Genomic DNA, 16,810 nt, shown 5'->3' with positions numbered 1-16,810 from the left:
AGTCTCTATCTTGTATGTAACCCTGGGACTACCTGAATAGGTAGGTGAAAGACAAACCTGTAAAGTTAGAATTATACCTACCATACCTCCATCTTCTACATCGCTGGGCATGACATCACATGACTTGCTCCTTTTCAATCACAGATCTTCCTCTGCACCATTGAACAGAGTTATGAGAACGAGTGATAGAAGGTCACATGACCTGTTCTCCCTCCTGGAGCTTCAGTCAGGTACACACTGCACCCCAGCCTATATGAATGCCACAGGCCAAGGTGTGTGCAGCAAAGATATCTGCTCTCAGTTATAAATAGAAAAAACAACACTTTCTATATACGTCCATATAAATCCACAAAACACCACTTAATCATTTGCATACATTTTATTACAGAATTTCTATGAAAAAAATACACCATATGAACATAAGTCTAACAAAAAAATGACACATGGAAAATGTTGTAAGTGTATGTAATCATAATGGTTAATATTCACACAGCAGTCACAAAAAAGATTATGGTAATCTGCTTTTATCACAACAGCAAGATGAATAGACCTGATCTTATAGGAAGAAGACCTGACACAAGATCCATAGGATAACATACTCCAGCAAGGAATTGCAAAACTAAAGGGGTTGTCCACCCAAAAGCAACGTGGATGAATGCTGGCTGCCTATTAGCTTCTCTGGTCTTCAACATACAATGCCTGGGGAAGGTCAGATAGAATTATAGGGTTATCCTGCAGAAGTGCAGAGCCTGTGGCATCCATACAGAACTGATTGACAGATCTGATTGGTTGCTGTTAGTAGCTGCACTTTGCATTCAGTGGTTTGCCCTTTGCACGGTTTATTAAATATACCCATGGAAGCAGGATGCAAAAACTCAGAAATTTCAAAGAGATCTGGAAAATATCTAATAGACCAATGGTTGGTTTATTCTAGCAGTACTTACTTGGTGCACATTGGTCTTGGGTGGACTCTCCCTTTAAGTTACAGAAGAACGCTACTGACCTGTGAAAGAAGAAGCTGTAACGTTATCAACAGATTTCCAAGGTACAAGGGGGGGGACTACAAATTAGGTCATTTTTGGCAAAAAGTATAAAAATAGGATTAAATGATTTACATTACACAGCATAGAATTATTGATTTTTGAGATAAAGTGGAGAAAGGATTTGATCGCCCCGTCTCAGCTATGGATATTTGCTGGCAGCTCATTCATATGCTTTATAGTGAAATACATCACGAGAATTCACATGGGATTCAGTGTCACTGCCTATCTCTAGGAGATCCAAACAATACCAAATGCAAGGAATACGAGGCTCACAGCAAAGGGTGTCACTGGGACAGGAAGTTAGGAAAACCTTTACTATAATGTATAAGGCAATCTAAACCTGGCCACTAATAAAAAAAAATAACATTTGGCCAAAGCTCCACTAATAAAGGCTGCAACTGTATGCAGAGGACAAAGCAGCATTGGCATTTATAGGGAAAAGGCACTGAGCAACCAAGTGTGGCATTGGTTAACCCTGCAAAGTATAAAAATAAAAGGCACTTCTAAAAGAAGCTAATGCACAGCAAAGTGAGCAGCGCTGTAATAAGATCGGCTTAATTTCAATGATCCTAAAACAAATGCTTTGCAAAAAGGCACCGGTTACTTTCATCATTCTTAAATTAACATTTAGTCATGAGATATACATGGAGGCAACCAGTGAGAACCTTGTTGCTGGCCCACCACAGACGGAACTTTTAAATGTACAAGTGTCTTGCATATTAATTCGGGGTCAGCAACTCAAATCAGTGAGCCAAGAGGGCGGAATAACAGCCGAGGGAACTAGATGATCACATGATGGTCAGTACTGGCAACATTCTCATTGCTCATGACCTTAATTGAATATTTTAACTCAAGACTCTCCCGACCTTTTTAACATTGGGGAACCCTTGAAATAACTTTTAGGTCTTTGGGTAACCCCTTGTATAATTACTACATCCACAGCTCATGTTATATTAGCATGGTGGCCATTGGGAAGAATGTTACCCTTACCGATAACCAAAGAGATCATTGGTGTCAGTTAAACTGACCTTGGAGTCACAAATTGCTCATTGCTCAAGGAACCCCCCTAGCAAACTCTGGATGAACCCGAGTGGTGAAACACCGCTTTAAAAAAAACATTTCTGATTGGTTTAGGATAAAATGGGTAAAGAATGCAACTGGTGTCACCTGGAGATTTCACCTGGAGGGAAAAAGTGGGGGAAATGTGTCACTAGGGCAGACAACACATAAGTATTTTGAAACCCAGACAGGTTCCAACCCCTCTACAAATGCCATTTTGCTCCCTCACGTCCTTTCTAAAACCAACACCGAAGCAGGAATAGGAAAACGATTCAGCAGAACAATTAGAAATGAACACAAGACCAAGATTTTTACCATTCCCTACGCTAGCCATTCTGAGAAAAACCCAGGCACTGCAAACTACTATAAAAGAATCATTGAATTATTTATTAAGTGCATAGCTTTGTGGCATAGGTGTGTACAGTACAGACCATTATATATTACTCATCCACTGGAGGGGGGGCGAAGATACATAGATGCAAGCAGACTGGTCAAGCAACCATTTACCGTGATTTCCAACACTTCCGTTAAGGACGGAGGGCTGCCCTTGCCCAACTCAGTGAAGGTGTTTCCTCACTACTGAATCATGCATAGACATACGTTAGCCCTGGAACGTATAATGATTCCAGTAGTAGAGCAAAGCGTCCTCCAATACTTGGCTGTGCCAAGCATCATCCTGACAATCGTGCTCAGAATAAAGTTGCTTGCTTCACTGGCCATAAACCAAAAATGAGCAAATTGACCAATAATTCAAATGTAGCAATAGATTTTCTTGATCTTGGCTATTTTTGTGATAATATATATCATTTAAAAATTGCCATATATAAGGTCACTATGATAATACCACCTATGTATAATTGTAGTACACATGAGGGTGGTGGTATTACAGTACAACACACAGAATAGACAGCTTTACAATTGCATAGAAAATATGAGGCTACTGAAAAGGAAAGGTGAGAGGCTGTTATTGTACAAAAAGCAAAAGCAACCTGATTTTGGTTAATATAATTATTAGTCATAAAGATTGTCTGCTGCGGGTGACTGCGCTTTACTCTTTTAATGGATTGTGCAATCAGATACATCAAATAACAATTATTAGGTGAAATGTTGTGATCTTATTGTAATTATTTAATAATAAGAATGCAGATTGTGCATTTTGTGCTACTGACCTATTACTAATACCTACATCCATATACCAGCTTAGCTATATCTAGCAAAAGGGACATTTAATAAGAATGTGCAAATTACAGTATGCAATAGCAAAAAGGGTTGGTTCTTGGTGATTGGATAATAAGGACAATGAAATATCACTGCTATAAGTTTACGCATACTGCACCTTGACAGTCCATATTAAATAACCACAAAGATGGTAAGTACTGGATAAAGATCACAAATTGGTATTTAAGATCTCTGTCTACATAAAGAAAAAGAAAATGCAGTTTATAGAAAGGACAAAGTCTAAAGCAAAGTGAATGTGTGCTCCCATGCAGGACAAAAAGCAACAGGTTCTCCTAAATGCAGTCCCCTCCCAGCAACTTATATTTACCTTACATCTACCTGTCACTTCATTCAGAGGAGAAGAAGTCCTGTGTAACCTCCACGTCACGTTGGGGTTACCTATCTTTACCTATCTACCTGACAACATTCAGTTGTGGTGAATGCCCATTCAAGCAACCAGCATATTATAGGAGAGAGTGGAGAGGATGACATGTTCTCCATACCCCACCAAGATATTACTATGCGCTACAGGGGAAAGAAAGCTGCATAAAAGGGAAGAGAAGGTATTTGCAAGGGGAGGGGTTACAATGCAAAACACAGATTCACCCTAAAGTAGGACTGTGGCAGACTATGGACATATATATATATATAATAAACAAGTTGTAAAACTAACCCTCCCTGACCTAGGTAGCTGCAGGCAGTGTGGAGAAAAATTTAGAGCCAGTTACTTTTCTCAGTATCAGTTATGTGGTGAGAATAGACTTTAACGGCTTCTCTTCTCTTGTGAACCAGTGCTGATTAATTGATCCACAATACCTGCTGCTACACAGGTCAGTGGGGGTTTGTTTTACTACATAGCTACAGTTTGGGAATATGTATATAAATTGAATTTCCATATCTTTTACAAGGCTACCTTCATATCACAGTGTTTGCATGTGGTGCTTTAAAATGTCCTATAATATATTTGTTTTGCTAATAAACACCCCAAACAAGATTTTAACTTAACACTTATTAACCTAACTTATTACCTAACTGACACATATACATGAAGATAGCCTTAGTGATGTGGACCATGTGATTTTAGGTGGCTGTCACCAGGGGTTCCATTAAAAAAAGAAAGATCCAGTACTCTACACACTGGAATAGGGAATAGTGAAGTCTATGAGAGTAAAAGAAGGGAGAGATGTGTCTTCTGTAGGTCATGTTGTAGCAGCACCACATATGGGGAAGTTGCTCTTTTCATCTAGGCGGTCTTCTGCTGTGGGGGGTTGACGGGTGGTTGTCCCAATAGTTTGAAATAGGAGACCAGCTGTTTAGGGACCTCGGCAAGAACAGCCTGAGTGAGAGCTTCTCTAGGTGCCTGGAAAATAAATCAAGAAATTTTAGGTTAATGGGAAATTTACAACAGAATGGACTATGAGAAGCCCAGGCATTTACTATGCTATTGACAAACCCATACTGCAGCAATAGGATGAAGAGCAGCAGTGGTTTATATTAAAAAAAAATGAAGGTTTTATTTATTATATATTTACACAAGAGCCTGGTTTCCTAAAACGCTTCAAGAAGATACACTGTAATGATAGAAAACCTGGGTGATCCAGCAAATTTGGAATGGATCTGGTTCTGGATTAAAAATATGAGCCAAATAATAGACAATTTTGGTTTGTTAGATGACTCTGCCATGATAGTCTGTCTTCTGCGATCCCTTTGAGCTTTAATCAGGCCCAAAGTCTTTTAAGTAAGTTAAACATTGTAAGTTGAACATTCTAAACTGTTTGAAATAAACACTTACTGATGATATATATTTATATTTAATTCTTAGGCAACAGGTTTGCAAACTGCAATTCACACAGTATCTTGAAATTTTTTTCATTCATCCTCAAATCCTCATTATTACCCTCACTTTCCTTGCATTACTGACTATGCTGTCATCTTTCAACACAAAACAATTGGTCGACTTACATTCTGGAACTGTCGGAATGGCACAAACTGCACAATATCTCTGGCAGCCGCTTCCCCACTGGAGGCCTTCAAAACTCCATTGTCACCATCCAGGAATTCCATGGCCTTAAAGTCAGCATTTCCCACCCCAATAATAATGATGGACAAGGGTAGTTTGGAGGCCTGGACGATGGCGTTCCTGGTATCATTAAGATCTGTAATCTCTCCATCGGTGATGATGAGAAGAACAAAATATTGCTGCAAATGTAGAAGAGACAACAAGGTTAGAAGGACATTTCGGTACTGTATGACTCAAGCAGTTTTTCAACCGGGGTTCCTCAAGCAATGAACAGTATGTGACTCTCAGGTCAGTGTAACTAGTACCAATGATTTATTTGGCTATCTAAGGGCGATATTCTTCCCAAAGGCCAACAGTCTAAAAGGAATTCTTCCTACTGATCACTACTCTGGGTATAGCAAATATAGAAGGAGTTCCCTGAGGACCTGAAAGTTTTTCCACGGAGATTCCCTGTGTTAAAAAGGTTGAGAAACACTGATCTAAAGGCTGAACTCGATCTTCTTCATTTAAGTAGGGAATGATTTAACCTCAGAGTTTTATGGCATCTGTTTCCCATTCTAGAGATTTCCCTTTTACATCTTGGCCCATAAACACAACAGGAAGTGAGAGAAACTCTCTCCCACAATGAGAGGTAAAGTGGCCTTTTAGACCGATGTCCTTGGCAGGTGTGTCCTGATACATATGTGATTTGAATCTTATGCAGATATACTGGAAATTCTGATAAAATCCACACTAAAGTGACATTTCATGGATCATCGATCCCCTAGGTCCCCCCTTCAGCCTCCATTCTTTGCAAGATTATTATTATACAGCATTTATATAGCGCCAACACATTACGCAGCGCTTTACAAAGTCTATAGTCATGTCACTAGCTGTCCCTCAAAAGGAGGTCACAATCTAATGTTCCTACCAAAGTCTTATGTCAATAATAGTCTAAGGACAATTTTTGGGGGAAGCTTATAAACCTAACCATGTTTTTGGAATGTGGAAGGAAACCCACACAGACACGGAGAGAACCTACAAACTCTATGTAGATAGTGTGCTGGGTGAGATTTAAATCTAGGACCCAGCGCAGCAAAGGCCAGAGTGCTAGGCCCTGATTTTTTAAAGCCCTCCAAGGCTGGAGAGAATTCACTTTCATCAGTGAAGCTGGGTGATCCAGCAAACCTGGAATGGATTTCCTAAAATGCATTAGCTATTTGTTAGCAAATGTTTTTAATTCAGGACCAGATCCATTCCAGCTTCACTAATGAAAGCATATTCTCTCCAGCCTTGGAGAGCTTTAAAAAAATCAGGGCCCTAATATCATAGCCACGGTGCTGCCCGCAGAAATATTAGTGTTGTGCAGATCAGCAGGAGGAACCAGTGAAAGCTACAAAGGGGAACCAGGAAATCAATCCTCTTCAAAAATGAAGGATTTCCTTTTTGAGACGATTTATCTGCAGAATTAGGACATACGCAGAAGAATATTGGCTTTTGTTTAAACAATTTGGTCAGGCAACCATAACCTGCAAGTCATACCCATATAATCCATTGACAGATTTGTGCAATTAGCTAACTATTCTATGCAGTCATAGGAAGATTATTGACCGACTGTTATTCCCACACAGAATACTTACAGCTGCCGTCTTCTGTTGTGCTGCAGCTGCTGCAAACCTGATAACATGATTGATAATGGGGGAAAAGTTTGTTGGGCCATACAGGCGGACCTGTGGGAGGGCCTGGCGGTATGCATCCACAATGCCTTGTACACCTGTAAGGGAAGAAGTAGGATTGCACATAAACTTTCTTAAATTCCAGTTCAGCCAAATACTTTTGCTTTCCCTCTGAGGAGATTTCACCTGGCTCCCTGTCAGTGCACTTGCATCAGAAGTAATGAAGGGGGCAATTGTCATTGGGTTTCATTAATAAATGGTTAAAGGGTATAACCATTCTTGAAAAGTATATGGATGCTGTCAGCATCCTCCAACAGAGATTTGCCATCACTCCTTGTCCAGACAGGAGAAAGCAGATTATGGCCTTGCACCAAAATCCTTCAAAAAATAGCAGTGCCCTTTGAGGTATGTGACAGTGTGTAGGTACTCCTGTGGCTACAGTCCCCTAATTGTATATCTGCAGTATGAGACCTAAGGCTCCGTGACTGCTGGACTCAAGAAATTTGGGGCAGATTTGAGTGAGGTCACTACTGTAATTCTCACTCTTCTGGCTAGAGAGGAAGCCAGGACAGCCATCAGAAATTTCTGGGCCCCGTACTAGGTAAATGTCCTGGGCCCCCTCTCTCATGTTTAAAAGATCCAGCATTGTATAAGACAAGCTCTCTTAATTGGGGCCAAAATACCCCCCCCCCATCCATGGTGGGCCTCTGTTGTGCAATAATCTCCATGCTTCCACTCCATTATTCTATAGTTATTTGCTTTTAAGAATCTCCACCTTTCCCCCCATTCTCCAAGTGTCTGCTCACCAGTCATCAGAAAGCAAAAACCTAATCCAAAATGGCGACACGGAGTTACAGTGCCAAACAGGTAGCTGCAGGTAGACCATAGACAATACTAGTGTGCCCTGCCTGAATATTTGGGTGCACAGCTTACATAGTGCTGAGACTTTGTAACGTTAGTCACAAAATTGGATGTGCTTGGCTGAACTCTCACCACATAAGCATTTTCTTTTTTTAACAGAGATATTTCCTTTGCATGAAATGCAATCCTTTTACATCCGCTATATGCTTTTAATATTATTATTTTTTACACATAACAGACTTGACACAAAAAGTCAGAATGAAAAAGGCCTATGAGAAATGTAGTAGTGTATTGGGTGTCTTGTGACATCTTACCTGAGCAGTATGGATTAGTTGGATTGAAGTTTAAGGCGAATTCATGGGACACCTGTAAGTACAAAACATTTTATGGTTATATTTATAGAAACTCTGCAGAAAGGCTATAAGCCCTTGTCAAGTAGATTTTGTTTAGCTGGAACCCATGCAAGAAGGGGTACCAACACTAGCTGCCAATTAAACAAAAAAGTGAACAACGACAGGCCAGCGACGCTGATAATTGAGGAATGTCATTAGAAATGAATGACCGTTCTGGCCGATCCGTTTGGGCAACAATCGTTGTCTATCTATTGTGTGTAAGGTCGTTCAGTGATCATGGATGGTTCTGCGGTACACGTCAGTTCCTGCATCATTCAAACAATCGTATCTAGTGTGTGTACATTATATATCCACCAATTTCATATTGGTGGATTATATTTGAACAATCATATCATTACAGCATGTACATAATTGTGAACTATACGATCCTTCAAAATGACCATGAATAATCGTTGAGCAACACGTGTGTACCTAGCCTTAACTTTGACACATTTGGGCTACATCAACCACACAGTATCAATTTCACAGCTTTTGGCAATGACAAGGTTTGCACTAGCAAACTTAGGCTAGGTACACATGTGCAATGGTTCTCGTCCGATAATCGGCTGAGAGCTGATATCGGATGAGAATCTTGCGTGTGCACAGTGCTCGCCATCCATCGCCCGATGGAGAGAGCGCAGCAGGGTGCCGCTCCATCGTTCTCCCCCTCCCCTCTCCATAATGCAGAACAGGACTGTATGTACAGCACTCGTTCATGCATCGTGCAGTCGTTGGAAAGGATTGTGAAAGATCCTTTCCAACAACAATTTTTGCATGTGTGTACATAGCCTTACTATAGGAGTTGAGAATCCTTACACAATCTGTGTGAATATTAACTCCAGTTATCTAGTCACATGTAAATGAATGTATTGCTTTAGGATTTTCAACACCTTAGCAGATTGGCCTCACATGTACCACTCTGTCTTACCTGCCAATTGGGAGGAACCTGAGCACCAAATCCAAATGCTGGGAACAGTTTGTCCCTGAGGAAATAAAATAGAAAAATATAAAAGTAGCTATTAGTATAAACAAACTATAAATTTAAAGTAGAATGATGCAGGAAGAGAGAAGGCTGAGGCTGTTATGATGTAATCTATGGATATCCAGCAGAGGTTTAAGCTTTTGTTAGTAATTACCTTTTTATAAATGATTGGAGCACCATGCTACTACACTAGTTATATTTTAACTACCGGTAGATAATGATAGTATAATGAAGGCTTCCAATCATCAGCTTCCTCCCCACTTCTGGTTACACAACTACATTATTGTTTAAAAACTTGGCTTTTGTATATTTAGGCACTTCTGCATTCCTTGCCTATGGAGAACTATGTAGCCCTCAACATTATTATTATCCAGTATTAGCACCATCATATTACGCAGCGCTGTACAAAGTCCATAGTCATGTCACTAGCTGTCCCTCAAAGAAGCTCACAATCTAATGTCTACCTCAATCATATGTCTTTATTACAATCTAAGGTAATTTTGAGGGGAAGCCAATTAACAATTAACGGCATGTTTTTTGGAATGTGGGAGGAAACCGGAGTACCTGGAGGAAACCCACGCAAACACGGAGAGAAGCTGCAAACTCCATGCAGATAGTGTCCTGGTCAAGATTTGAACCTGGCACATACTCCAGAGTGAAGATGGGACAGAGCACATAACAGTAAAGTGGAGATGTGGAAGAGGACAATTTAGGATTCGATGGGCATTTAAATATATTTATTGTGGACAAGCTGACAAAAAGTGTTTTTTGGAAGTTAAGAAGGAGAAGTCATGGTGAGCTGGGAACACCCCTGGGTTCTTAAAGGACTTAGATTCTCAAACAGAAGTATCTGCCATTTTTCCCCATCTCTGTTCCTGTCCACCTGGGAATTTTGGATATTCTGGTTAACCTTTGTGGGTTCCAAATGTAACAATTACATTATTCATAGCAGGAGCCTCTCATAATAGGCAGGTAAGGTGTACAGAGACAGGGATCCCACCAACTGAATATGGTGATTGAAGAAACTACCCAGCTAACGCTCCATGATCTACCATAAAACGGGTGACCTGACCCAAACTGGAGTTTTGAATTCACTGAACAGTAAATTTTGCTTTGCATATTGATGCTTCATGTTGTTATATTAGTCATCCTTTGCTTCCTAAAAAGTAAATTCATCACAATGTACTTACGTATCATAGTCCTGGACTACATTCCCCACGCACCAGATGGCAGTCAGGTATTCATTGACTCCATTTGGGCTAATATAATGGAGAGAGTCAGGTGATTTTGGATCTCCATTGGAACCAGTGAAGTCTATGCCAACCTGAAACGATCAGTTATTATGCATTACTGCCATTTTCATCAGATGTGGACATATTACACATTAGAGTTCTTTACATGAATAAAACAGACTGAATAGAAGCCATATTAGCACGTAGCCAATAAAAATGATAGCCAACATATTGTGCACACATATACATACACGCACATTAAGTTTCTATTGTTCTTAATACAGTTTATTTCTAAATTTTTATTAATGTTTTTTTTACTAATTATAGAAGTACATACACACATAAGACCTAAACTTTGTAAATGTTTCTAGACTGTTACTTACAGTGAAGCTAATTTGGCAGCCACCCATCACATAGTCCAGGAATGAATACTCAACATCTATCTAAATAGAGAACAATCAGATATTAATATATGAGTCATAATAAAAATATTGTACAGAAAGATAATGACAATTTGAAACATAGCTTTCCTTGTGACTAACTTGTCCCAAGTAGCACTGGCAGACTATATTGTTCCTTGGTGAGATTACTAATAGCAGTATGCAGAGACTATCTTGTTTCTAGTAACACTGAATGATTAGTTAGTCCCTACTTTCACCCAAAGACCGGAGGCCCATAATGATATTGCTGGTCTATAGTATCACCAATAGAATAGCTTAGTGATATAATAGCAACATCCAGACACTAGTGCAGTGTTTATCTGCTTTTTTTAATATGGGGAACCATTGAAATAACCTTCAGGTATTCATAGAACCCTTCTATAATTACTATATCCACAACTAACACCACATTAGTGTGCAGTCAGTAGCAAGAATGCCTCTTAAAGTGTTAAGATTGTCACCCATACAAACAGCCAAAAAGATCATTGGTGTCACTAAACTGACCTGAGAGGGACAAATTGTTCCCCCAAATTGACCACCTAGCCATTTCTAGAGCAGGAGTGTCAAACTCAAATACACAAGGGTCAAAATTAAAAACTTAGACAAAGTCGCAGGACAACCTTGAAATTTATTAAAAAAAAAATTTGAGGAAAAATTTCCTTCTCATTAGATATAAACACTTTTCATGTTGAAACAAAGAGGTTTTGTTCACATTCAATCTGGAAAAAGCTTATAGTAGATTAAAAGGCATAAATTTTTTAGGAAAAACATTTAGGAAAAAAAATCTTATGCCTCTTATGGTAACCTTTTTGCACAGGCTACCAAAAATAATAATATCCTTCTGGGAAAATCCAACCATTCAAGTCCATGCCTTGGAGTAGCAAGGAAATGTACATCTGAGGGGAGTGCTGGAAATTCCAGACGCGGCCAATGAGGAGCTAAATCTTATGAGTGGCCAGCTGCTGAAACTCCCTCTTTATTGAAATAGCGTCGCTACTAAAATTCCCCGCATTATTTGCGTCTATTAAACAGTCCAATGCGGGGCCACGTATAGGCAGAGAGCCAGCTGGTCTATAGATGCGAGTGATGCCGGGAATTGTAGTTATGGCACTATTTCAATGCAGCGGCGGGCCAGCTGCAGTTCATATTTAGGATTCCTTTGGGGGCCAAAAAAAAAAGGACGTTGGAGGCCAGATTTGGCCCCCAGGCCAGAGTCTAAAACCCCTGCTTTAGAGGAACCCTGGTTGAGAAATACTGCACTAGTGTGTCCCTCAGCAATATGACTGGTCCATGGTAGTTTGACAGTGATTCGAATTCCTGAAACTTTCCAGAGGAATCACTAATAGTAAAAGTCTACAAAAGGTTGTAACATTTTTACAATTTGTTCTAAACACAGAAACCAATACACTTTATAAGTAAATGTATTTACAGAAAAAAAAAAAAACACAACTTACTTTACAAGATTTGACACGGACAACCCCAGAGTTCTTGTAACCTTTCTTCTTCTGCTTCTTTTGGGGATTAATACATTCAAATTCCACCTATTAAAAACACAGTTCATAGACACTTAACACCAACATTACCCAATCATTGCGGTCTGGTTTAGGCATCTCAGTAAGGTTTATTGAACTAATGCACAACCATAACCAGCCCCATCTACAGTGATTAACAGCAGTAATGGTTTGAGGGACTTAGGCTTTGCCAAACAAGCATGCAATCAGTGCAGTGATTAGCCAGTGTGATGCACCCAAGGCTGGAATATTTTCTCCCATCCCGCCGCTCCCTTACCCCTTGTCTTGTGTTGCTTTTCTCCTACTTTAGTTGGCAGGGAAGCCTTAGAACCACAAGATCTGAAGGCACAGCCAGACAAGGCTCACCAAGGTTGGGTATGGACAGCTTAGAAGAGTGATGCCTACTCTGCAGCAATATACATAGGTCAGCCTTTCTCAACCTTAATATCATGGAGGAAGCTATGAAATCATTTTCAGGTTTTAGGGAACCCCTGTGCAATATACAGCCTATACACACATAGTGAACATTGTAGCATCCCTATACATTGGTGGTCATTGGAAAAAAAGCCTGGGTAACATTGGTGCTCAGTAAAACAAAGGCCCTTTCCATTTGTGCTCAGTGGAACGTGTCCCACTATGTATGTGGCCAGTGGGATGGATGTCCCCTTACAATGGTGCGCAGATAAGAAATTCTTTGGTTCTAGTGGTAACATACCTATGAGAAGAGGTAATATGTGCTACATGATTTGCTCTGCTAAAATATATGTAATGTAGGCACTGCCAGGATGGAGATCTTCCTAGCAGCCTCTGGAGGTACTCTGATTGAAAAAGACTGACCTAGACTAACAAATGCAAAAATAGGGCATGCCTTTACCTTATTGTTGTCAAAGGTTTGGAAGGCTGTGTGTCTTCCCCTGGAAACCCTGTCCCCATAGGCAATGGCCTATCTTGGCTTAATCCAGCCCTGGATGCATCCATAGCAGAGAAGGAGATAAGTAGTATATGCGATTGTTGATAAAAAAAAACATTAAAGAGAGCTCACCGGAGAACCTCCTTCTGCTTTCTGCATCTGAGACAAGTTAGTCTCAAATATCCCTATTAAGTCATGAGAGCCATCGCTATCATAATCTGTACAATGAACCTAGAGAAAGAGAGGCACGCAGTGAGAAAAGGGTATAGGGCTCACCGGCTGCTCCTGAGCTCCCAGCAGCTTGGAAGTGATGCATTCGAATTCTCCTATAAGATCGCAGCTGGAGCTGTCATCGTGATCGCTAACTGAGACCTGACATCAAAACAGATACAGAAGCCCACACACATGAAAAGTTTTTGATTACATTCTGGAATTCTTCAAAACAAACCACAAGCATGGCGATTCACTATCACAGCTAAGGCTCCAATCCATTGCTGGAGGCTGTTACTGCCCAACTACCAGATGAGGTGTTAGTTCCAAGGCAGGCGCACTGTAGATTGTAAGCTCTTCGTGGCCGGGTCCTCCCCTCCTCCTGTGTCACTGTTTGTATCCGTCGATCATTTGCAACCCCTGTTTAGTGTGCAGCGCTGCGCAACATGTTGGCGCTATATAAATCCTGTTTAATAATTATCTATCTTCTAGATTGTAAGCTCTTTGGGGAAAGGTCCTCTCCTCCTCCTGCGTCACTGTATCTGTCTGTCATAAATAGGCAACCCCTATTTAATGTACTGTGCTGCGTAATTTGTTGGCGCTATATAAACCCTGGTTAATTATAATAATGTACAACTCTGCCTTGGAACCAACCTTATTTAAACAGGTCAGGCTGAGGAAGCCCTCAGATGTGGATGGAGATGTGGCTGTGATGAATAGCAACCTTCCTGACAAATTCCCTTTGAAGAACATATTTCACGTTAGAAGCAGTTAACTTATGAATCAGTTTGATGCATTGTATGATTTTCTGCTACAAACCAGCTTCATCCTTTCTAGCAAGCTATGTACCAATTGTTTGCCATCTCACAGTGGAGATCACTTCTGGGCTTCCATGGATCACATGACGAATGCCAATGCATTGACCATGTGGTCTCTAGGAAGAGGTTGGCCCCACTGTTTCAGCACAGCCAACAATAGGGAAGTCCTGCCCAACGAGACAACCAGTCATCAGAAATTAAAATATTTGAATTCATCACAACATGCATCAAACTGACCAATGAAAACAGATTTTTAAAAAATGACATTTAAATAGTGTGTCACATACAAAACCTCTTGCACAAGTTGATTGTTCATACCCAAGTATAAATATTTTCTAAAGCAAAAAAAATCTTCTCATTCAATATACTTTTACAAGGTCCTATTTATATGTGGTTCCGAGTGGCTAATGGCACCCTTATTCAACTACTGTGTGTGTTGATTACAGCATTTAACAACTACTTTGTCATGCAGTTAGGTGTAGTTGTGAGGCCGTCCTCCTTTTAGAAGAAGAAAAAGCAACAATGCTGCCAGAAGCAACTTGTCGGTTTCAGGAACTACTCTGCGACGCTCCAAATGATATCCACCTGCAAATGTGTGCACAAATGGCTCCTAAACGCTGCCATTCAGTTGAATAGAAGTGGTTGGAAGGGGAGTTTTGTACAGATCTCTCACAATATGATCTGCCTGCACTGCATTGAGAAGTATATATTGTATGTAATTAAAATACAATTTTTTTTTTAAACATGGAATTAGCATGCTGATGAGGGAAGAGGCAACTAAGAAAGGCATAATAGAGCAGAATAAATGGCAGCTTTAAGGGAGTTTGTTGCTTCACCTGCACAAACACGTTATAGGTGCGTTATTAGGTCATTTTTAGATTAGTTCCATAGTACTCCTGCCATGGGAAAAACATGTTAGCTATTATTTCTGATCTTCTTCCAAAGTTACGGGAAATGCCCTCTTCAGAATCACAACTCTGAGATGGCATCCTGCCGGACACAAGCTCACTCCTTACCTTGATGGGTTTATTTAAGTCACCTCCGCATAAACTCTGCAAGGGAACACTAAACTTCTTCCAGCAAGGATTCAGATTGTTCTTCACCACCTGCAGGAACACAGAACACACAATTTATAACACAATACTATATCCTCAACAACATGAGCTTAAAGGTGTTCAGTACAATAAAGATAACCCCGAGCCATGCTGATCCTTGTTAACATTTCCAGTTTACAGCAGGGAGAATGTTAGAGAACATGGTAAATTATTATCAGTAATCAATCTAACAGCACTGCAAAGGTAAATAAACCTTATTTGTTACATATTTACCCAAAATTATTGTTTTTCATGTTCACTGATTTGTATTAGCATATAACAGATATTTTCAACTCCCCTGGAATTCTTTCCACATAGGTGAGAAATTGTTTTATAAAAAAAACAGAGGGAATGCCAAAAACATTCCACATTCTAATCATTCCAACACTATTTCTTTTGAAATGTAATTGCTTCCTTCTGAGAAAGAAAGGTAATTGAGATTAAACAAGCCCAGTGTGGGGCCTCTCAGATTTGCCTGTACACATAGATTGGTGTGTAGGCATTGTATATAGGATACAATTTGTATTTTAGATCTACGAGGGGGTGCTGAGAATTTCCTGGCTTTGCCCCCTTCCAGATGAAATAGAAAAATGAGTGTGGGGGCATAAAACAGCCCAATATCTTAGTATGTAACTGTGCAAATATCAGGTCCTTGTAATTCTTAAAACTGTTTTTTCTTTTGGCGAGACGCTATGATGGCAGAGGCACAAGCAAGTTTCACATTGTTGGAGTTGCAGGCCGTCATTAAGTTTTTATTTCTCCAGGGAAAGGAAGGACATATCCCCCCCAGTGTTTGTGACATCTCTGTGTGAATGTCCTTTGCTGACTTTCCCTGGAGAAACAAAAACTTCATGACGGCCTGTAACTCTGACGACGTGAAACTTGCTTCTGACTCTGCCATCATAGCGTCTCACCAAAAGAAAAAACAGTTTTAGGATATTCGAACAGAGACATACTAAGATATTAGGCTATCATATGCCCCCACACTCATTTTTCTATTTCAACTGGAAGGGGGCAAAGCCAGGAACATCTCAGCACCCCTTCATTTTTTGGTTACTTTGTTGGATCCACTATTGACAGTTACAAGTTTCTGATCCATAAACAATTGCTATAAAAACATTTTTTTTAATGAATGTGGCCCAACGCCAACATCTTCTCCTCTCTTTCTTCCTACGTCACATCTGGCACTGCGCAGGTGCGAGATTGGCAATTTTTTGCCGTACTGATAAAAAGGCTCCTTCTGCACATCCCTGAGATGCCCAAGGAGCAGTCAAGAGCCTCCTGGCATGCATGACGTAGGTATCCCGGGAGGCTCTGCACTTCCATTTATTTTTGATCACCTTGGCGATCGAGAATTAGGGGCAG

The 16,810-nt window shown here is 40.2% G+C and overlaps 1 protein-coding gene across 2 annotated transcripts in view; it reads right to left on the bottom strand.

The window, feature by feature from the left end:
• Positions 1-364: 364 nt before the first annotated feature.
• The window catches only part of CPNE1 (copine 1), a 28,134-nt gene continuing 11,688 nt past the window's right edge, over positions 365-16,810 (bottom strand). The window contains exons 7-16 of one of the 2 annotated variants that reach the window (XM_072403646.1): positions 15,368-15,457; positions 13,600-13,695; positions 12,357-12,443; positions 10,846-10,905; positions 10,421-10,554; positions 9,177-9,231; positions 8,171-8,222; positions 6,960-7,093; positions 5,283-5,519; positions 365-4,680 (exon numbers count right to left, since the gene is read on the bottom strand). In XM_072403646.1, the coding sequence (XP_072259747.1) occupies positions 4,564-4,680; positions 5,283-5,519; positions 6,960-7,093; positions 8,171-8,222; positions 9,177-9,231; positions 10,421-10,554; positions 10,846-10,905; positions 12,357-12,443; positions 13,600-13,695; positions 15,368-15,457 (1,062 nt within the window). In that variant the 3' untranslated portion in view covers positions 365-4,563. Of the gene's footprint in view, positions 4,681-5,282; positions 5,520-6,959; positions 7,094-8,170; positions 8,223-9,176; positions 9,232-10,420; positions 10,555-10,845; positions 10,906-12,356; positions 12,444-13,455; positions 13,555-13,599; positions 13,696-15,367; positions 15,458-16,810 lie in introns of both variants that reach the window. The other variant, XM_072403645.1, reaches the window with a different exon arrangement.

This window comes from Pyxicephalus adspersus, chromosome 3, assembly GCF_032062135.1.
Source record: "Pyxicephalus adspersus chromosome 3, UCB_Pads_2.0, whole genome shotgun sequence".
Lineage (NCBI taxonomy): Eukaryota > Metazoa > Chordata > Amphibia > Anura > Pyxicephalidae > Pyxicephalus > Pyxicephalus adspersus.
Note: the sequence above shows the minus strand (reverse complement) of the source record. Positions and strands in the feature narration are given on the sequence as shown.